Source organism: Chiroxiphia lanceolata, chromosome 4 (assembly GCF_009829145.1).
Source record: "Chiroxiphia lanceolata isolate bChiLan1 chromosome 4, bChiLan1.pri, whole genome shotgun sequence".
Lineage (NCBI taxonomy): Eukaryota > Metazoa > Chordata > Aves > Passeriformes > Pipridae > Chiroxiphia > Chiroxiphia lanceolata.
In genome coordinates this window covers 24,829,425-24,851,610 of record NC_045640.1, presented here as the reverse complement: position 1 = coordinate 24,851,610, position 22,186 = coordinate 24,829,425, and the positions used below count along the sequence as shown (strand labels likewise).

General features: G+C 38.2%; 1 protein-coding gene across 9 annotated transcripts; it reads right to left on the bottom strand.

Moving 5' to 3' along the window:
* Positions 1-90: 90 nt before the first annotated feature.
* On the bottom strand, positions 91-21,620 carry NSUN7 (NOP2/Sun RNA methyltransferase family member 7). 9 transcript variants are annotated; one of them, XR_004356508.1, is made up of 12 exons: positions 16,983-21,193; positions 16,541-16,599; positions 15,035-15,165; positions 13,881-14,033; positions 12,452-12,635; positions 10,670-10,880; positions 9,886-10,029; positions 9,242-9,343; positions 8,595-8,712; positions 5,141-5,258; positions 2,061-3,043; positions 91-923 (listed from the first exon to the last, which is right to left on the bottom strand). XR_004356508.1 is itself a non-coding variant. In XM_032684718.1 (12 exons), the coding sequence occupies exons 2-12, from the start codon at positions 17,293-17,295 to the stop codon at positions 2,408-2,410; spliced, it is 2,169 nt and encodes a 722-aa protein (XP_032540609.1). In that variant the 5' UTR covers positions 17,296-17,342; positions 21,505-21,620; the 3' UTR covers positions 91-2,407. The 9 variants fall into 9 exon arrangements, 8 of the variants coding, with proteins under 8 accessions (XP_032540609.1, XP_032540610.1, XP_032540605.1 ...); XM_032684718.1 differs by adding an exon at positions 21,505-21,620 and having other exon boundaries at positions 91-3,043; positions 16,983-17,342; XM_032684719.1 differs by having other exon boundaries at positions 91-2,632; positions 2,714-3,043; positions 16,983-21,194.
* Between the last annotated feature and the right edge of the window lie 566 nt (positions 21,621-22,186).

Genomic DNA, 22,186 nt, shown 5'->3' with positions numbered 1-22,186 from the left:
TAGCAGTACAATGGAGACTTTTGCATCTGGAAAGTTGAATCAACAGTTTCTAGTTGAAAATTACAAACTGGGACAACTGGATTACTGAAAAACAGTTACAGAAGATACAGTTTTACTGTAAAAAGTCATTGAGTGTTAACTTAATGTATAAGCATCTACAAGCCATCTGGACTCAGTCCCAGATGTTTCCACCAAGTGAAGCTCATTGCTTACAAAGCTGCTGACCTGAAGAGTCAAAATATTCACACTGATATTCTTAGTAAGACATCAAGATTCTAACTGGTTTAGCTTCCATACCATTTCAAAAATGCAAATTCTGAAAGCAAGATGAGGCTGCTGATTGTGGGACATCATGACATATATTACATAAGTAGCCCAGAAATTCTGTCATCAGACACATATGTGGATGTTCTTTTACAAGTAATTTTAACTTTAATAATAAATGATACAGATCTTGATTTAAAAAAAATCATTCTCTAACCACAGAATCTCTTAAATTTATTTTAAGCATTTAACAACCATACAGGAAGAAAAAAAATTAAGTCTTCTTAGTGTCCATTCCCACTGTCCAACATGTAGAATCTCTCCTCCTCCTAGATGGTTTTGAAATAAGAATTTCTTTTTTTCCAGTTCTACATATTGCGGTGCACAGGTCTAAATCTATGCTTACAGGTTTGCTCAAAAACAAAAGAATTCACTATGTAAATGGAATGGGTAAGGACCATGGGTTGCTCACAGGGATATGCAGGAGGCGTGGGATGTCTTTGCCTAGGAGAGCTGGCTCAGATCAAAATGCTAAAAGAAAATTTCAGTGATTCAGTGAAGCAGCAATATCCAATGAACACGAGCCAGCTGTTTATGTTGCTGGTGTAGTATCATTCACATCCTGTCTTATAAAGGTACTGCTGATCCATCGACACTGACTGGGGTGGGTGAAGAAAAAGTAGAGATGTTAAAACATTTTCTCTGGATCGGTCTAAATCCAGACCCATATGTCAAATCAATTAAGATTCCATACTACATTTTGTTGCTGCTCATGGCAGCACTCTTGCCAAGTATCTTAAATGGTTGCCTAGAGGAAAATTTCTCTTCTGGGCCACAGCTACCTTTGCCTTTCTATATTGCTGTGCTGTTTCATTTTTAGAACACTTCTAAACACAAATCAGATTATTGTTAAAGTATCTTTGTGTCTCTCTTTATGCTCTGCTCAGATGATAAAACAACCGTAGCTATTTTACAGTTTTTTAATCTTTGCTGGGAAGAGGGAGCAGCTTAGAAGCCCATGACTGTTTCCAAAGACAGGCAAACTACCTGTGTTCAGTCATTATTCAGCTGACTAGCAGTAACGTTTATAAACACAAGTTGTTTTGACAGTATCAGCTCTTTTCAACTAATAAGTGCTTGTGTTAAGAAATTGATCAGGAGCAATTATGAGCCATGACATAGTCTGACATGACATTATGATGACAGTTCAGCATTTCTAACATGAGAATATTTTATCTATTTTTCATTGTTAATATTTTTGAAGTATACCTGAGTAGAAACCAAGGGAGTTAAGTACGAGAAAGCCTGTGCATGGCCCTTAGTATACTTGGCCAGTTTCCTGTACAAAAATTCACATCTAGTTTTAGAAATAAAGGTGAGCTAACGGGCTTACTGTGCAAAGCATCAAAGTGGAAACTCGCAAAAATGGTACCTAGCACTTGTAAAGAAAAGTAGCCACTTAAAAAACGCAGTCTCAGTTTAAAAAAAATATCCATTTGAAATTGATTATTCTTACAGAACTAGGCCATGATGGGGGGTCAGATGTATGATTTAACTTGTCAATTTAAAGTGTATAGCAAGAGATTACAGTTTTTTGACCTCACTCCTTGCAACAGTCTATCAGCCTTAGGCAGCTTCATTCACTTTAAAGTGTGATTAGTGGATTAAAAATTACTATATAACCTGGATATTTCTACACAAATAGCCCATAACATAGCTCTTTCCCATACCAAGATTATCCTGCATAAATATGTGCTGTAATCAAAGAGTATTGATTAATATACAGGAATCTTTACCTTCTGTATAAAGGAAGAGCCAAGTTTGAAGGTTCCCATGGTCAGAGATGTTTAACCACAGTTGGCTTGACCGTTTTAGACAGGGGTGGTGGAAATATTCCACCACTTGGACCCTGCGCTCCAGTCTGGCTATGAAAGTGATGGTGACTTGATACCCTGAGTTTGTTTCCTTGCAAACTTTCCTATGGTGTTATCACTCTGGAGGCAAAGTGATTTTCTCAGGCTTCAATACAACCCCGTTATGTCCTGCACGTGCCCTTCGAGGAGGTGTCTGTCTCTCAGACACCTTGCCCAGAGGGGACAAATGACATGTACACTTTGGCACTTCAGGCACAGCTGTGTGTGCATCAGGGTTGGTAGATTTCTTCAGCCGAACGTGGCTGTTTGTTTGGTGCACGTTCTTGTGTGTTACTGACTGCTTTAGACACAGGTATGTTATGGACTGCTTTAGGCACGGATGTACTACTGACTGCTTTTGTTCTGAACACATTCTTCTGTTGTATGTCACTGACTGCTTTTGTTCTGGGCACATGCTTTTGTTGTGTTTTACTGACTGCTTTTGTTCTGCACACATGCTTTTGTGTGTCACTGACTGCTTTTGTTCTGCACACATTCTTTTGTTGTATGTTACTGACTGCTTTTGTTCTGGGCACATGCTTTTGTTGTGTTTTACTGACTGGTTTTGTTCTGCACACATGCTTTTCTGTGTCACTGACTGCTTTTGTTCTAGCCACATGCTTTTGTTGTGTGTCACTGACTGCTTTAGACACTGGAACTTCAGCCTTAACATGAGCTCCAGTTTGATGGTGAAGGGGCTCTGCAGCCTTTGGCTTTCTATCAGTACCAGTAATATTACGTTTACGTCGTTTTACTTTCTGCTTTTTCTCTTCTTTTGGTTTTTCTTCAGAAATGCTATCTAGTAGTCCTTTTTCTGCAGCATAAGCCAAAATGTCTTTAGCAGGCACCTTTTTAGAAGAATATTTCTGAAAATTTCAAAGGAAACAACAATGAATCTAAGTCACAACACAGAGCTGCTCAGAATTTACTCCATGAGAAAACTGTGGCAGAGTCTAGCGGAAGGACTTAAGTCACATATGATAAATGTTAACCAAACTATTTATCCATGAAATTAAGAACATGACTGTTGTGTAAAGAGTATCAGAGCGTTTGCTTCTTAGAAACTTTGTTCTCTACCACTCCAAAGAGGGGAAGCTCAATTCCAGCCTCTGTACTGCATGTCTGACTTGTGGTTTAACCCCAACCAGCAACCAAGCTCGCTCATTCCCCCACCAGCAGCGTCAGGGAGACAATCAAAAGGATAAAAGCCAGAAAACTCATGGGTTCATAAGACAGGGGTTACTTGGGAAGACAAGTGCCATCACTCCAAATGTCCCCACTTCCTCCTTCTTCCCCCCACCTTATATACTGATCATGATGTCATATGGTATGGGATATGCCTTTGGTCAGTTGGGGTCACCTGTCCTGGCGGTGTCTCCTCCCGATTTCCCAAGGACCCGCAGCCTCCCCACCAGCGTGGCAGTATGAAAAGCAGAAAAGGCCTTGGCTCTGTGTAAGCACTGCTCAGCAACAACAGAAACATCTCTGTATTATTAACCCTGTGTTCAGAACAAATGCAAAGCACAGCCCCACACCAGCCACTGGGAAGAAAATTAACCCTACCCCAGCCAAAACCAGCACACTCCCACACTGACCTGCTCTGTGATGTGTCTGTAATAACACGCATATACATTACACGTGTGTGCGTGTGTGTATCAGAAGTAGTTACTAAAATACAGAAATGTTATCAGTAACATTAAACATGAATAATTTTCCCTATAATGAAAATCTTCCCTCATAATACATAAGTAAGGAATTCTCAGGCTAGATTAAGTAGGAACCAGCTCAGCATCCAAGCATATAAAGAGAAAAAATAGGGAAGAAACTACTTAGAACTAGCTAAGAAGAGGGTTTCTGTAAACCAGAAATTTCAGTTTAAATTGTAAGTACATGTTTTCTGCTTCAATGGAGAATGATCATTTCCCAAATAACCTAAAAATTGGCCATAGGAGCAATTGCTTCTGTCCATTAGAATTTGACAAAAAATTGACAAAAATTATTCAAATTAACTACCTGAAACAAAAGTACTTGTTTCTCTGGAGGGATACAATATGGTAAACAAATGTACATAGCACGATTAACTAAAACTCAGGGAGCTAGGTTAAAAATATTTTCTATTGAAAAGAAGAAGGTCAATAATAGGTAAATGAAAGGCTTTTCATATGTGATTCTCTTACTCTTAATAAAATCTTCTAATTTCCCCTAAGAGACAAGCTTCTTTCAAGCACTGTGACCACAGTATGACAGAAAGTAGCACAAATGACCAAATAAGATCTTCTATCATAAATTTGCAATGAAATATTCATTAGCCGCTCCCCCCCAACCCCACCCCTTCCTCTTTTGGTTAAAAAACTCTTGCTTTTCTCAGACACAAGAGGAGAATGTTGATGCTCAGAGATGCAAACTAGCCCTTTAAGGCCTTTCCTCAGGAATTGTGCCAACATTTTTCCATTTACTCAGCAAAAGCACCCTGCCTTTCAAGCCAGATTTGCATATGCCTTAGTTTGGGAAGGAAACATATTCATACCTATTTCGTTCAAATTATAATAGTGTCACCATAGGGTTTAAGAGTTCATCTGCTTGGACACTGCAAAATCCTGGTGACACATATAAAAAAATAACTTTACTAGACACTATTTATCATGAGTCTAATCAACCTATGTATTTCATTCCAAGGTATGACAACAATATATTTCTTCTTGATGTTGCTGGCACTGACTTGGATCATGGGCCTGCTCTGACCAGGAACAGCTCCAGAACAACAGGCACATGTTGGAAAACTGCGCTCAGCATAAAATTCCAGAAGTGGCACATTTCAACTTCTCCCTATCCTTTGGTCTTAAGACAACTAAAGAGCATCCAGGAATTTTATTTCAGATGTTCAATTTCATTCATTCTTTTGTGGAAAATTGCAGTAGTCATCTTCTGTGAAGTGATTTTAAATGGTAACTTCCTTAGCTTACCTCTCTTTCTAGAACAGCTACAAAACAGCCACTGGAAATTTCTGATGGCTCCATTTTGAAAAAAATTTCAGTGGAAGCCTCTGAATTGGAGCAAGTAGAAAAAACGGGAGGAATAAGCCTGTAAAAAATAAACAAAATACCAGAAAATCATATTTAAGGATATAAAAGGAAATAAACAAGGATGCACTAAAAGTAATTTCCAAATATGCCTTTCAATGACATAGCTTTATCTTAATTTTAAACAATTGCAAGTCAGGAAAGGCATAAGAATTCATCTTTTTAGAAACAATGGGGGTCTTTCCATTTTTTTCAATAATTCCCATTTTTTCCAATTAACTATATTAACCACCAGATAATAAATATGTATTAATATAATGAAAAACTTTATTCTTTCTCAGGTCTGCAATTACTGGATTATCAAGTTGTCCATGAAGTTGGGGAATGACCTGAAAAAACTAAGAAGCTCAGAAATTGCAGAGATATTGACTTTGAGTTAATAGTATATGCTCATAATAAATAATATATCTAAGCTAAAAACCTTAGGTTAGCAAAATTTGCTAACCTAAAAATATTTTTAATAATTGAGTGATGTTTATCCAGTTTTACAGTTTTGCAGTGCATCACTGGGGAAGAAAGAACTAGCCTTTTCTCATGTTTTCCTTGTATTCCAGGAACGCCCAGCTGTTATAAAGAGGCCCCAGGGACTTGGCTCATAAGGCTACTAAACTAGTACTAAGAGGTCTCAGTATGGAAAAAACCCTCTCAAAATGTCTTTTTGCAATTATAACCCCTTCCTTTTCACATCGCTGAGGAATATAAGATAGAGCCCCTCCCCAGTGCTCCATTAATCCTCTTGAGAGAGAGCTTTATTCAAAGATGGTTATGGAGAAATGCATTTAATATTTGTAAGCAACATCCTGATTTGGCTGGCTAGTTCATTTCTAATGGGAAGTCTGCAAAACTGTTTGTTTCTAAGTTTCCACCATAATCTGGATTTTTTTCTATGTGCCTTGGAACTTGATAAAACAGACTACAAGGCTCACATCCTCCTCACATTATATGTCCTGTGACACAGGAGATTTTTCATTTTACATCAGCTCACTCAATAAAAAAAAAAGTGATAATTTTTATTGATGTATACAAATTACTGTTAGCAGGAATCCCTTCAATGGATGGTCTGACCCTGAAAAATGATGCAGAAATTAACTCAATTTTGATAAACCAAAGAGAAATGCATGAGTGGTTTAGATTCCTCTCTAAACACACTTGTTCACATTGTGTACCCTTACTTAAGGTGAAGCCTTTGCTATAAACTGTCCTATCCTTAAGGTAAACTCACCTTAGCCTGTGGGTATATGTTTAAAATCACCCTTACAAGTGCACAGCCCTAAGACCAGCTGTTTGATCCCAAACTCCAGCAGAGCCTTAATTTGTTCAGCATTACTCCAGTACTGCAGAGTAATTCCAAAAGATATAATGCACATAAGCACAACTGGTGTAAAAGTTTCTTGAAAGCCCTCGATTTTATTGGAAAAGGAAAATAATATTAAGTAGACCTGTGATGATCATACAGGATGTTTTATTAGTGTAACTTCCCTCTCAAAGACACTACTGTAAACACTGGGGCTAGTAATTCTGCAACAGTTTTTTCATTCTATACTGCATTGTTTTATACTGCATTGTTCCGAGTAGGTTCTCTAATTAATTCTAAGGAAAGTGTAAAAGGAATTGTTGTAAGTAATACATGCATCTTAAATGGCTTGAGCCATATAAGACATCTTAAGACAAGCATAATCACACTATACATTTTATTTACGGTGTTCTATTACTGCTCTGTTCATGCTGGTTACCAGCAACTTTACTGTAGTGAGAACTGTGCATGAAAACATCCAAGATACTGCATGACAGTGCAGGAGAAACCAATTCTGAAATTGTTATTTATGGAACTCAATCAGTCTTCAGTCACAAATTAGCTCAAGTCTGCCAAAATCCTAATGTAATTTTATTGTCCCTTTCTGACCGTCCGAGATGGCCTTGTATTTGGAAGTAAAAGTACAATTTGGTGGTTTGACAAGTTTCATGATGTTTCTGCAAAACACTGAACAGATTTTGGTTTGGCTTTGGGGGAAGGGGAGGTGTTTTACACAAGGGGGAATTTTTTCTAAAATAATTAAAGCTCTGAGAACTTTTTAATACAAATTCTGTTATATGTGTTACGAATTTATGTATTATTTGTGTTCAACTACTTTGGAGACCATTACATTCCAAGGTTCCCTGAGTTCTCCCCATAGCATAAGAGCTGCATAAAGATCAAGACATGACAGACTGCACAAAATTTCAAATTCCAAAGGAAAACACAGTTTACAGCAAGAGCCATAGATGCTTTTAGACTAGCATAGCATCACTGGCAAGACAAGCCCTGATTTCATCCCACTTAATGTAAAAATTCAACCAGACTAATTCAATTATCAGTGAATTGCAAAAAAGATGCATTTTGTTGCGCTATGTCTTAACCTTATGAATAATATATAACTTTTCAAAATTCTTCGGACTGGCCGCAGTTAACATTTACCATTTTAATCATGCAAAATTTAATTACACTGAATATCTTGAGCCACAGTACCTTTCCCTGCGATAGCCAGCATATTAACATCATCTAAGGTAATATAAAATCTAAAAATATGGTATTACTCTTCTGTGCTTTTGGCAACATACACTCTCTTAACCTGCATCTCGTAATCATCTACTGTATCTATGTGCAAGTGAGTGCCAACTGTTTGCATTAATCTGTTGTGACTGAAAGGAAAATCCAGAAAGTACTCACCAGCCTTCTAATGATTTCTCTGTCTGACAGGGCTGACAGCTGACAGGTTTTAACTACATATAAAGTATACATAACACATACTTTTTTCATATATACTTGTATTTGTTATGATTGCACAGGATGATCTCTTACTGTAACCTGTCCTCCCCACAAGTCATTCATCTGAATACAGGGATGAGCAATCCTACAGCTAGTGTTCTTATTCTTCTATGTTATTCTCACAATTTAAGATTTAATTCCTTTTTCCTTCGAAACTGATCATTCTAGGTCAGAAGCTGAGAGCATGCTAGCAAGTTCCCTGACTTCTAGTCTCCATTTTATCTTAAACTAGCTTCATTCTCTGAATACTGATACAATAAAAGCAATAGCTCTATCAGAAGAGTGCTATTTCCAACCAGTGATGGTTTCCTCCCATCTCAATTTCAGGTGAACAAAACTATTAGATGAAAAAGTCAATAGAATACTGGTAAGTACTCTCATAAACATCAGAAAAAATGGCATGACAGGCAGCAAAAACTATTGTAAATATTAATTTAATGCAAGACACATATCAGTCTGGGAGATAAGAATTATGCTATAATTTAAAGTTATACTTTAATTTTTCCATAGATAAAACTACTCATTCCATACCTATATGGTTGTACTTTATCTCCTTCCACTCCAGATTCCAGTGCTTTTTTCACTACTAGTTCATTTTCTTGTGGGTAAACTGAACAAGTGCAGTAAACAATAGCTTGTACTTTGTTAACTACAAAACAAAACAAATTTTCTACTGTTCAGATTCTTCATACAGACAGTGGCTTGGTAAGGACTGAAAACATCACAAAAATTATGCTTGGATGTCACTTTTACCAATAAGAATATCCTCCTGCACACATTAGTATGCAAACTCTAGTAGTTTTTAATAATTAAAATGTTAAATATTTGCAGATCACAGCACAAATTCAAAGCTGTATCCATCTTTTCACACAGCTACAAAAGGAGAGGGGAAGAAAGTGGCAGCATGCAGATGGATTCTGACTACATTTGCAGCATTTCCAAATCAGAGTATGACTAAGTCATAAGCCAGTTCTATACACAATGCTTAAGACTGGTGAACAGTAGGACACAGAGACACCTTCAGGTTGGAGGCGATCATTATTCAGGGGTTTTGGTTACATGCTTATTGTTAATTAATAGAGTAATCCATGTATTTTTAACTATGTAAAAACTGGTGATAGTACAATGGAATCGATAGTACAAGGTCCTCCCAGAAATTGGAGAACTAGCACACCTACATTTCAGTGCATGAATCAACTCGTTAAGCTGCCTTTCAGCAAGAATACCGAGTTTATCCTCAGACACAAATCCCTGGAAAAGGTCTCGTAGCAACCCTGCATCTAAAAGTAGAGAGTCGTAAATTTAGTATTGCAACTTAGTGTCTTAAAATTCAGTTGTTTGCAGAAACAGACGTGGCTGTTACTAGTGCAGTTAGAAGGTAGGTTTTACAAATTAGAATACCAAGGAGTGCCTAATTTATTTGCTTTCCTTCTTTACCTATAATTACTGGTGCCTCTTATTTGCTTCTATTTAATGAAAATTGTACAGTGAACAGACTTATACAAACAGTCAATAAAGGAATGTAAGCAAATGGAAAATAATATACATATTGGTATACTGAAATAAATTTTCTGCCTATAGTCTTTTTACTTTAAAAAAAATATATACATTCTGCTCCCCAGAATAACCCTCAAACTTCATACTACCAACTTGAATCAGACAGATAATTATGCAAGTTAATATATATGTTTTATAGTAATTAAAATAAGGGTTTTCAAATAAAATGATACAATTTACTGAAGTACCTACACTGTCTAGACCACAATACTTGAATTTATTCATTTCTACCAGAAAGCATGAGCTTTTCTGTATCAAAAGTTACCTCTGTGTTCACTTAAAATAAACTCCATTGGATTGCCAGCACCCAGTCCAGAGCATTGTGGTAGCAGCAAAATCACTTTTGCCTTTTGAAGTCTTCGGTCTGTTGGTTCAAGCTCAGTAAAGTCTTCATGCAACAACTGAATATCTGCAAAATAAAGGAAGAACTCAACAGTCATACATTGCAAGCAAGCCTACCTACAGGTGATACAAGTGAAGAGACTGTGCTGTTACATAGATTTCTACAGAGCTAGAGCCTGCTAGACCCAGATCCTCCAAAGTATAACCTGTGGATTTCAAATGGATTGAAAGGCTAACTAGACCTGCATCTTCCACTGAAAAGACAGATGATGGCATTGCAGGGTCTTGTTGCATTCTGTTCTGATCGTGTCCTCTGCATAAACTGGACAAGTACATGTGTTTGGAATAAACACTCAAACAGCCAGAAATCAGACTGAAAGCAACAGCCAAAGCACCAAATAAATGGACCCAAAAGTTCCCAGCTACCAGCTACACCAACTACTATACAGTAAGTACTTCTATGGAAAAATTCATCTTGACATTTCAGGAGCTTCCATGTATAACATGGTTAATCTGCAACCTTCAATTAACTTGACTGTAGCTGAAGAGCTGTCAGCACACCTTGTGACAAAAAAAAAGTTGTTACTGCCCTCGCCAAGTCTTCAAAGAAGAGATCTCTGAATTCTGATAGAATTATGCTGTATTTATAGATATCACAAACATCTGTATTACAATACTTTTTGCATACCAACTGTTTCAGCACCTACTTTCACATCCCATATGACCGAAAATATTCCTCAGTTCTTCTTCTTTTGCTGAAGATTTCACACCACAAACGAAAATTGTACACATGCCATGATTCGTCAGCACTGACATATGGGCAATGGTCAGATAGGAACCTGTGTGAGCCACTATAATGTCATCACCTGCATTCAACAGTGCCTGTGCAGAGTGTACTGCAAGGCTGCGAGACTTATCCTAGAAAACAATGACACAAAAATTAAGTACAACCATCTATTTTGGTTTCTATGAATGCCAACCTTCTTTTCCAAATTAGCAAAGTATTTAATTGTTTTCACAGGAAATGGGAAAGAAGGGAGGAAAAAACTAATCAGAGATAGCTCCTAACACAGAATTAAATAAAGTACAAATCCAAACAGTCACTCAATAAATTTAAATAACTTAATTCTAAAGAATACATTAAAAAAGCATATCTCTATAGGTGAAAAGAGAGAATGCATATCATCCCCATGAGGGATGAAGAACTCCTAACAACAGCCAGAAAAGAATAAACATAGGCCACAATTCAGAACAGGCAGAATTAAGAGAGAAATGCAAAACTATCCACATAGCTCTTGACAATCATTACAGGAGAAATGAAGTCCTTACAGATCAAAGATCAAATTTTTGCTGAAATCTGAACAACACAGAGCCAGATTGGAATGCAGAAAACACAGGGACCACTCAAAAGGAGGCCTCATACCAGTGGTGATTAAGAAAAATCATCTCCATCAAATTACTTAAAAAGGCAAGGAGTAAAGATACTGACCACAGGTACAAGGTCTTGCACCAAATCTGACAAACACTGATAATAAATGGAAGGGTGGGAAAACAGTGCTAAGCCTTTAAGTTCCCATCATTGTCTATGTACTCACAGCATTCAAGCACCACCCTTCCCCACCAAAGAGACAGAGGTTTTGAGAGTTTTCTTTCCTCATTTTGAATACTTTTAAGTAGTAATACTCAGAATTTGTTCCCATCACCTATGGGGCTCTCATGTATTGTCCTTTTCTGTAAATCTTCTATTAAAAATATGCACACTGAAATTGAATATTGAATAGTGAATCACTATTTAAGTCAGGCAATAAATTTTGAGGCTAAAGTTTCCCAACAATGCTAAGCATCTAGTGAAAATGCCCATTGAAATGTTTCTGCTAGGCACTCAAGAATCATCAGATAGTTCAGATAATTCGTGGTTGTGTGTTGTTGCACGGTTACTCCAAACCACTGCTCTACAACAGGAACTTCCAACCAATCTTGCCTGGAGAGTCTAATGACAGTAAGTCAGGAAAAAGACCAGTGGGGTTTATGGAGATCTAGGAACCACACTGCACAACATACAAAGAAGTGTGATCGTTCCATCCCAAACATACAGTTGAAGAGGAAGAAATACTACAATAGCACACCAATATCTACTAACTGGGGGAAAGCACACAGAGATACATCAAAACTTTCCTCACATTTTTTAGAAGTGAGACTGCCTCTCTGATCACTTTTTATATTTAATGTCAAGAGTTTTAAGATTAAATTTAAAACATTCTACTAACCTAATTGTACCTATCGATTATAAGCATTGACATTTGCATGCTAAATTTAGTAAGTGAATGAGTTTGTAACCTTCTAATTACCAAAAATAACCAAAACCTTAGGAGACTATGTTGCTGCCTGACTGATTTAATAGGATAGTCACACAATACACAACCTCATTCTAATGCAAAGCAATTACTTTAGTTTGCAGATCATCTGACTCAAGGGTGACATCAACTCACCTGCAGCAAGAGTTTGCAATCTGCAAAAAGATCTAAATTAAGCAATTCTTCTTTAAGAGAGGAAGGGAAAACCAATACATCGTGGCAATGTTGGTCCATGGCATACGTATAATGGTCAAAGTCTGACACAGATTCAACCTTTGTGAGTCCCTTTGTCTCCAAATCTCTGATAACATCTTCAAGGCTGTTAACATACAACTCTGACCATTAAATATGCAAGAGTTACTTAAGCAATATAGTTTACATTGATTATATGAATTTTTATTTCTGTTAGTGTGTGCATACGTATGCATACATACATAGGTATAGAATGCCATACTGCCTGTAGGAGGGGAACTTACCATATTTTAGGCATATAAGTTCTGGTTTGAAACAATTAAGTTAATAAGTCTGATATAATAAATTAAGAAATATGTACGTGTCTCCAGAGAATGATTCAAAGCATCAAAACAGAAATGTCCATGTGCTCAGGAGACACTGTAGTAAATTTACTGCAGGAATGCTTTAGTTCTTTCAATTGCTTTCAATTTAGCCCAACTCAACAATGATTTTAATGGCTGATAACCAAAAGAATCTTTGTGTAAATATAATGAAGGCATAACTGCTGAGGTTAGCAATTCAAATATTATAAAGATTTAAACGTATATGTAGCAACACTTGTTTGTTGAACAGTGCCATAGCCTTATATGGTACATTAAATGTGGGATGAATGCAGCAGCTTTTAGTCCAGTCTTATTTAAGGGCTGCAAAGTCACAAACAGAGTAAGACACATTATCTTCTAAGCACCAAACACTGGTCCAAGACCAGAGCAGAAAAACAAAATTCTTGAAAACATTATAAAATGGATTACCTGTCTAACAAAACAGATAACAGGATGACTTGGTATGGTTCATGTATCAGTTAGTACAGAACTGGGAACTCCAGTTATAGTGATGTATAGACTATATAAAGTAGTCTACAGAATATAAGAATTTTTAAAAGTGTGTTTTTATTTCAAGTTTACACCATCCTTACAGAATAAACACCAGTTTAAGTATTGTATCTGTCTCAACACCCTTTGCCAAGATTACGGCTTACACTAATACATCCACTTTTAAAGATGTTTCCTCTGTCTTTTGTCATCAAGTTTACTCGTCCATATTTTTTTTAACTTTATTTCCTTGTTCTTTTGGTTAAAGACCCACACAAGCAACAAAATTGTAAGAAAAACTGTTTCACAACCTTGTTACAGGGTATGAATACCATTACTGCAATACATAAAAACTACAAGCAAACATAACAGAATGGAACTGGACTAATCAGAATTTCCTGTAAGAATTCTAAATTACTGGTAAAAATATAACCTGAGAATTCTAAAACAAGCATGGAGCAACCTGTATCACTTCATATGTAAAACATCAATACCAAATGATACTTTAAAGTCCTTACCTGATTTTAAATGTGTTTATCCAAACATAGAAAGGTAAAGCAGAAACCCTTTGTTCCTGCTTCCATATGGTTTCTGGTACAAAGTGTTCAATTGAAAGAGCATCATATTTAATGCGACATCGTGCCAGTGCAGCTGCCGCTTTGGTCCTACAACTACAAAAACACAGTCATAAGTTTAATAAGAACATTTCCTATCCCAGACAATGGTAGATGCAAGGTAGTAGTCCACAGCTAAGATTATTTTATTCAAATGCAGGTGGGACTGGAATTATGACAGGTGACTCTCAAATACATTCACTTTCTCAAACAGATTAAAAAACCCCAACGCAATATATTTTGGAACTTCCACCTGTGGAATACAACCATGAGATTCATTCAAATGTTTGCAAATGTAAATACACACATGCGCAGAATGAGCATTTGATGAAAGCTGACCTGTTGTACAGAAACAACACCAACACAAGTATGATGGCAACCAGGAGTCAGAGAAAATATGCCCAATCTTTTCTCCCCACAAGCTCTTGATACATGATAATTCACAGCAAATAAAAATTGTTGGTGAACTACTTGAGATATATTACTTACTGCCCTCCAGCAACACCTTGCACTTAAGATATTCATGAACTTTTTGGGCTACTCTAAATCCAGCAACAGCACAATTTTGTCTAATAAATGCCTTTAGAGTTCCTCATCTGACTAATGAAATAATAAATATAAAAACGTTTATTTTACGTACCCTCTTTTTTGTTCTAATTTTTAAAAATAATAAATATTTAACAAAGTTCCATACTGCTAAATAGATGCATGTTATTCCATTCCATGACCTCTTGATTCTATTACACTCATATTTATGAACATTTACTGAATATTTAATTTCTCTCCTAAAATTGTATGAAAAAAGTTTCAACAATGCCAAAATAAGACAAGATGTTAGTAAAATAATCCACAATATAAGGATGGTTTGTTAGCTGTATTTTTCTTAACTATATAAATATGAAAGTTTTCCTTCAAACTAGGTTCTCATTAAAATTTAAAAAGGTCACAAGATTTGAAAATAAAAGACATGCTTAATAACTATTATTAAAAGGTACTGGTTATACAAATCTGCATTTTTGCTAATATATATCAACAAAAAAAGTTCTTTGCACATATACCTATATAAATAATCCCCTATTTCCTGAACTTCTTCTATAGGTTTCTCTTCATCAAAAATCTTTCGTGCTTCAAACTTTCGGTCTTGTAGGTCGTAAAGCATCACAACAAGCAAGCTGGTTAACTCATCTGGCTGCAACAGAAACGCATCTGGATAGCAAAAGTGACACAAAGTGTGCCTTACTTCTGCAAAAAGATCCATATCAAACAGCATTCTCCTGTGTAAGAGGCATTAAAATCTCCAGTAAAATGCTTATTTGCAAGAATACGAAAGTAATTCCTTATGGAGAGCTAATAAAACACTGAAGATTGTGGTTTTTTAAAACTCAAAATACACATTTTGTAAGTTATTTAGCTTATCAAAATTAAAAACATTCTCCAAACACAGATAAAACACTACGTCTTAAAAACTTCTAATGTTATCAGCATTGAACCATTGAAATTGTTTTCTCCTTGTTAAGGAATTGAATAGCAAAGCTAACAAAAACTTCTTGTCTTTCAATTCATCTCCTGTGGGATTCTTCCGCATGTAGTAACCCATAAGCTCAATTGTAATAAATGTTCTGCTGTTGGGATTTATGTAAAATCTCCTTTCCATGTCTAAATTTTTACACCAGGGAGTATCATTGCTTAAGGACAATAATTAACAGCACTTCTGTTACTATTGTCTACCTCTTTCCATGAAATTCCTACAGTTATTATGCCTTCTAAAATGCTCAACTTCTCACAAACATGACCAAAATTAGTTAGAAAACTCAAGTTATTAGGGAAATACCACCAAACACAGAATGTTAGCATGTAAGTCTTACTTCCTTACAAAAACAAGCAAAAGATAAATGTGTTGGATCATTTATTTGCCTGCTCACATCAATCTCCACAAACAACATCAGTTCAAGTTCATCTTGCAATTTGCATAGCCATCAAAGACTCAGCTGGAAGGAACAGCAAATTACTCTGTAAGGTCTAGAATTTCTTTTCATGTCAAAGCAGGAAAGTATGTTCTGGACCAATTTTTGCCAGTACAATATTTGTATACAGTATGGTTTGCCCAGGAAATAAAATGTGGGTTCAATGCATTTTTTTTTTGTCTGATGGGATTCTCTCCATGCTTTCTAACTCCCAAGGACAGGAAGGATACATGATTTTTTTTCCCTGCTCACAAGGGGACACAGACGGAAAGGAAAGCACATGGACAATCTGACTGAGCAAGTACTACAGAGCAGTAAAGATTATGGCTCTCTCCCCCACCTTCTTTCTTTGAAGGTTTTGATTCCCTTCAAAAGATTGTACGGTGCAACACAATCTCACAAACAACATACCTAGTACTTTGGAGAGAGAGGCTTTGGACAAGTATCTAAAACGGTCAGCAATATTTCAGTCTGAGGCTGCCATATAGTTCAAAACAACAAAGGTTGCTTTGAAGAGTGTTGCAGAATCCTCAGAAAAGATTCTAATTACATCGATGTAGAAAATATAAAATTTATTTCCTCACAACAACATTCACTTACTATTGACTGGCATGGGTAAACACCACTATCTAACAATATTTCTTCAAGAAGATCTTGATCTGCAAAAAAAAGAAAATGTTGACAAGATATGCTATGAAACCTACAAAATTCTAGGGAAGAAAAAGAAAACCTGATAAATCACTAAACTGCAAGTTTAAACATCATGAAAATTAAGGGCAAATTCAATCACGAAGAATAACAACTCTATATAATTCCTTTACATGAAAACGTATAGGGTTTAAACGTTTGATTTCACAAAACACTAATAACACTTAGCTATATTTAACTATTTGAGGCATATGAGTAGTCTTGTAATAACCTGCAGTTTAACAAAGAATTCCTCAGATCTCTGCTGTCAGGCAGACACTGAACATGTCGCTTTCCTATGTTTTCCCTGCTGCGTCATTTCTGTTGGCAATTGTTGGAGAAGTTTTGTACTTACATTTTAGAGCACTGAAAGCCAGTTCATAAGATACACGCCTGGAATGCTCATCTTTAAAAGCTGGCACGGGAGACTCTGAGTTATCGCCGTACCGCACTAGCATTTTATCCTTACTCTTTTCAGTACGAATGCCTTGAAAAATCTTAGCTGCATTCATGTACACGGAGTCGGGATAGCCATCCTTCTCAATTACAGTCACTGTTCTTTTTGCAACGGATCCTTTTTCATCTGAAATTTTAATTTCACTCAAGTCTGACGTATTATTTATAACATCCTCATGTGAAGATACCAAGTTACTTTTAGAACCTGGCATTTTTCCAGTTGCTGACTGTGTAAGTGCAAGTCACAATCCTGCTGCCTCTGCAAAAAAAAAAAAAGTTTGTACTGAATCATGAAATTTTCTTTTGCAAGAATAAACTTTTCCCTTCATTTTCAGGTTTTCAATAAAACTTACTTTCTTTTTTAGGCACTAATGCTGCAAAAACATGTATCACCTATACTTGTATACATCTATCATCTTACAGTATACAGAGAAGTATTTATAAGAGTTTTCTTACCTTATTTGTTTTCACCAATGTCTGTGCAAAGACTGTTATTTGTTTCAAAGAAGTCAGTGCTTTACAATAAATGATCCTAAACAGACTGTACAGGGAGATCTGATTCTCTGTGTCTAAGAAGCATTAGTATTGTGGACAGAACAGAATCTCTTACTAGGAATTCTCCTTTAAAAAAAAAGACACCACTGAAATTTCAAAGCAGACATATCTTCCAAAGAAAAACCATCTTGAAAAGAGTTGCAGTGAATTCCAAATGTTTGTCCATTAACCTGCACATCTGTTCTTAAAAGTGGAAAAGAGAGATCACCTAAGTGTTACATATTTAACACAATACCTAAACAGCAGAATTTTAAACGCAGGAAATCCATTCTGAGAGTTTCTGAAGGTATTATCCAACTCTCCATAATCCCATGTGCATTTCTTAAATTCTCTACACATCCTATATAAACAATAAAATAAAAACTACCTTCCCCAGAGATGGAATGGGGTTTCAAGAAAAAGAAAAAGGCCCAGTGTTAGGTGAATGCAAAAATATACTGAAGTCCCACATAAAACACACCAAAAGTATTGGATTTACTCTACTTGCTCTGGTTGTTATAACATCCTTTTATGATAACACTGGGAGGTGTTCAGAAGAGGGCTAAACCAGAACAAATTTAAAGACAGAATTAATATTTATTTTTTTAAAAAATCAAACTAGTCTTACTGTCTGGGGAAGAATAATACAAGAGAACTGTGAGGAACTTAGCAGCTTTAACATAGAAAGTCAGGCATGGATCTGGTGCTGATAAATATTTTAGAACTAACAGCATAAACCAGCAGAATTTGGGGGTTTTGCCAGTCAGGAAAAAAAAAAAAAAAAGAAAAGAAAAAAGGTGATACTCTGATCAAATGGAAAGGATCTTCCTTTTGCTACATAATTTAGTTCAGTAGCATTCTCAAGCTTTTTCCCTGCACTCCCCAACACCCCTCAGGGTAAAATACATACTTCTTCTCCCCAGGCCAGACATACTTGCTCAGCACACTTTTTTTTCCTCTTCCCTTTCCTGCCCAGCATCACAATAAATCATAGTGGCAACACTGGATGGCAGAGTTGGAGGGGAAAGAAGGAATGCAAGTTGTTGCTTTTCCAGCAGGCAGCCATGAAATGCCCCATACTGAGCCAGCACTCCCCCATTCGAACTCCCTTTCCCGAACATGGGTGACACTCAGCCCATTTCTCCCCTCTCCAAGACCAGCACAAGTCAGTGTCCAACCAGCCCAGCATGCTCCAGACAATGGACCAGTGTTCCTTCCTGAATTCTGGCAGCTCACCTGGAGGAGGCCACATCTCATTCTCCTTCCCCAGGATTTGCTCTCCAAAACTAAGAACTGCTAACACTATCAAAGCAATTCTTCCCATTTCTTTACAAAGGCTTCAGGCAAATAGTTTCCTCTAGTGGGAGCTTAGCTCCAACATCTCTAGTGTTAGATGCAGCACTGCCGAATCCATGGAGCAAACATAAATTAATTGTATGAAGCTATATTGAAACAGAACAAGCAGTGTTATCAAAAGAAAACACTATTCTTCACTAGAATAAAGTGCCAGATTACCTAAACCAAACAGAAACTCTTGTGCTTAGAAAAGAAAAAAATCATAAATACTTTCAGGGTCTTTTACATAATTTCACCAGCAAACTTGTAGACTTCACAGAAACATGGACACCATCTAACAGGGACCTGGAACTCGAACCCCTTCTCCAGGTGAACATAAGTATTCCTATTTAGAATACGTAGCAAGTTAACTATGTCTGTGGTGTCAGGACTTCGAAGACTTGAAGAGTTCCCAATTACTCTTTGTGACTTCTTTGCCACAGCCAATTTTGCCGAGCCTCAGGATACACCGCTATTAGGATGATGTGATGAATATACTTTTCCAAAAGATAAATGTCACCCTAACAAAGAGATGACAGTGCTCCGCCCTGTGCAGATACACTGCACAGCTGCAACACTGTAAATCACTGCCTGGATTACTGAACACTGTGCCAAGCAGAGTACACCAAGCGTGATGAATATGAAGCTCAGACAGGAAGAAGAGCTTCCCAGAGAAGAGAGAAAAGATCCTGCCTTTGTGGAAGAAATGAGTTGGATCTCAAGCAGATTATGCAGCTGATGGGGAAAAAACCTTTAAAGGTCCCAAGGAAGCTATCACACTACTAAAGCAGAATGGCCTTCAAAGTTCAGAAGTATTTCTTTTTCACTGTTTAGTTAAGAAATTTTTCAAATGAAACATGAATCTGTTGTGTTATGGGGTCACTACAGCAGATGGAGATATAATGTGAGGACAGAAAAACATAAAAGTTTATAATATTCCTGAGTCATACACACACTAAATCAACCTTATTTGGACCCAAATCCAGCATTTCTCCATACAGTCTTAGCACACTGATTCCATGTTAAAAATACGTACATGCTCTCCGTGATCTGGCTAACTAGAGGTACAAAGCAGACACTTGTTGTGGCAATAAAGTTTCCAAGTTCCTGCCAACATACTTCCACACTGTTTTCCTTAAGCTTGATGAAATTTACAAGTTAGAGTAATAATAGGGTATGCAAAAGAAGGGAACTTAAAGACATCCATGACTAAGATTTAGGTAACAGCTACTGGGCAGCTGTTCTCCACGACATCTAGAGTTCCTGTGGTAAACAGCACCTATCTCAGGACGATACTGGTTGTGAAAGCACAGAAAATAGACAAGAAAGTTTCTCCCCACTTCTGCTTCCAAGTCATAATCCACTAAACTGATGACAATGATCAGGACTACTCACTGTTAAGCACAACAGTTCAACAAGCACTACCAGTAGCATCCCAAGGAAAAAGGGGTGCTTCTTTATTACCTTATCTGTGCAAAGGGATGTACAAAACTCTCTTCCAAAAATACCTGTAATTACAGATGCAGACAAACTCCCATAACTTGTGTATTACATACAAACAATAGCAATAAAGATAAGACTGCAGATTTCAAATAGCAGAGTGCAAACTAGGGGTGAGACTGGGGAACTAAACTGGACTTATACTGCTTTACAGTCAGGCTTTGTGAGGTACGAGGCCTGGAGGTATTCACATTTCTTCCTATCTTTTTTACACCCAAAGATTGAGTGGAGCTCTCAGCTGCTCTGACAGGCTCTGTGTTTGAAGCATTCAACACATCTAAGACTAAGCCCACAGGAAATCCACTGGAAGAGCACCTGAAGACAACATGGGTGAGAGAGAACAAAGACTTTATGCTCATGCTCTGAGAAAGCTCTTGAACAAGATGTTTTAGTTAACTTTTTTCTCACTCCCTGGACATGGCTCCTCACACACCAACAAACAGTAAATCCTTGACAGCCATATATATACACGGTAGTTTTTGTCTAACTAACTCTGTGGGTACACATGACCCCATAAGTTTCCTAACATCAACTGCAACTGTCTGACACAGAACTCCAAAGCCTCTGCTGTCCCCAGCTACAGTCAACTAATCCAGAGGGGACGGGAGATCAGTGAGTCAGGAAAAGAAGTCAGCCATGAGACCATTCCCCAGCTCTGCTTTGCTTAGGAGAAACAGCTCAAGTCGACTCACAGGACAGACATACAGCAGTTAAAAAAAAAAAAAAAAAAAAAAGAGAAAAAGAAAAAAAATGGGGGGGGGGGGGGGGGGGGAAGCTACTTCTTTGTATAAACAGGCAAAACGTTTCGAGATTGCCTTCCCTGGGCCGGGACCTCGGGGCTCGTACCCGGCCAGGCCGCTCCGCCCGCGGCCCCTTCGGGGCGCTTCGGGACAGACGGCGCTCCCTGGGGCTGCGGGCACCTCCCCTCGCCCATGCCGGGCAGGGCTCGCCCCACGCCCGGCAGGGCAGCCCGACCCTCGGGTCGCCCCGCCGGCGGGGCCCTCACCCCCCGCTCGCCTCACCCGCCCGGCCGAGCCGCGGCCCAGACGCACCTGCGGGGCCGCTGGGGTGGGGAAGGGGCGCCGCCAGCGCTGTGCTCCGGCGGGGGGTCCCCCTGCCCAGGCCCCCCGCCAGCCCCCTGTGCCGGGCCGGGCATGGGCTCAGGCCGCGGGGCCGGGGGGCGGCGGGGCCGGAGCCGGAGCCGGAGGCAGCGGCGCCCGCTCCCGGCCGGGCGCCGAGCGGGGCCTGGCGGCCGTGCTCCATCCCCAGCGGGCAGGCCGAGCCCCTCACTCCCTCAGGATCCACCGGGAGGCACAAGCAGCCTGGCAACGGCTCGGCCGGGGCTGGGGAGGGGGAGTGTGTAACACACAGGCGTTTCCCGAGGTGTCCCTGAACGGACCTCTGCGAAAATCCATGTCGCAGGAGCAAGAGGTGCTCCCACGCTCCCTTTGCAGCTTTGGTTTGGTTTAAAAAAAACCACCAGAACAAACCAAAAAACAAACAAACAAAAATCAAACAAAAAAGCCCAAATGGCATTAGTTCTTGCAAGCTCCATGACCACGTTTAAAGACAAATGTTACTGACATTCATATTTGTAACTGCATCGAAACCCTGCCAATTACAGGATTGGAAATCTCCCAAGGACAGCAATAGCCCCAGATAAGGTGCTGGGATTTCACTTGCGCTTGAAATTAGCTGCATGGTATTATCTTACACCATGGTCTTGTAATGTTT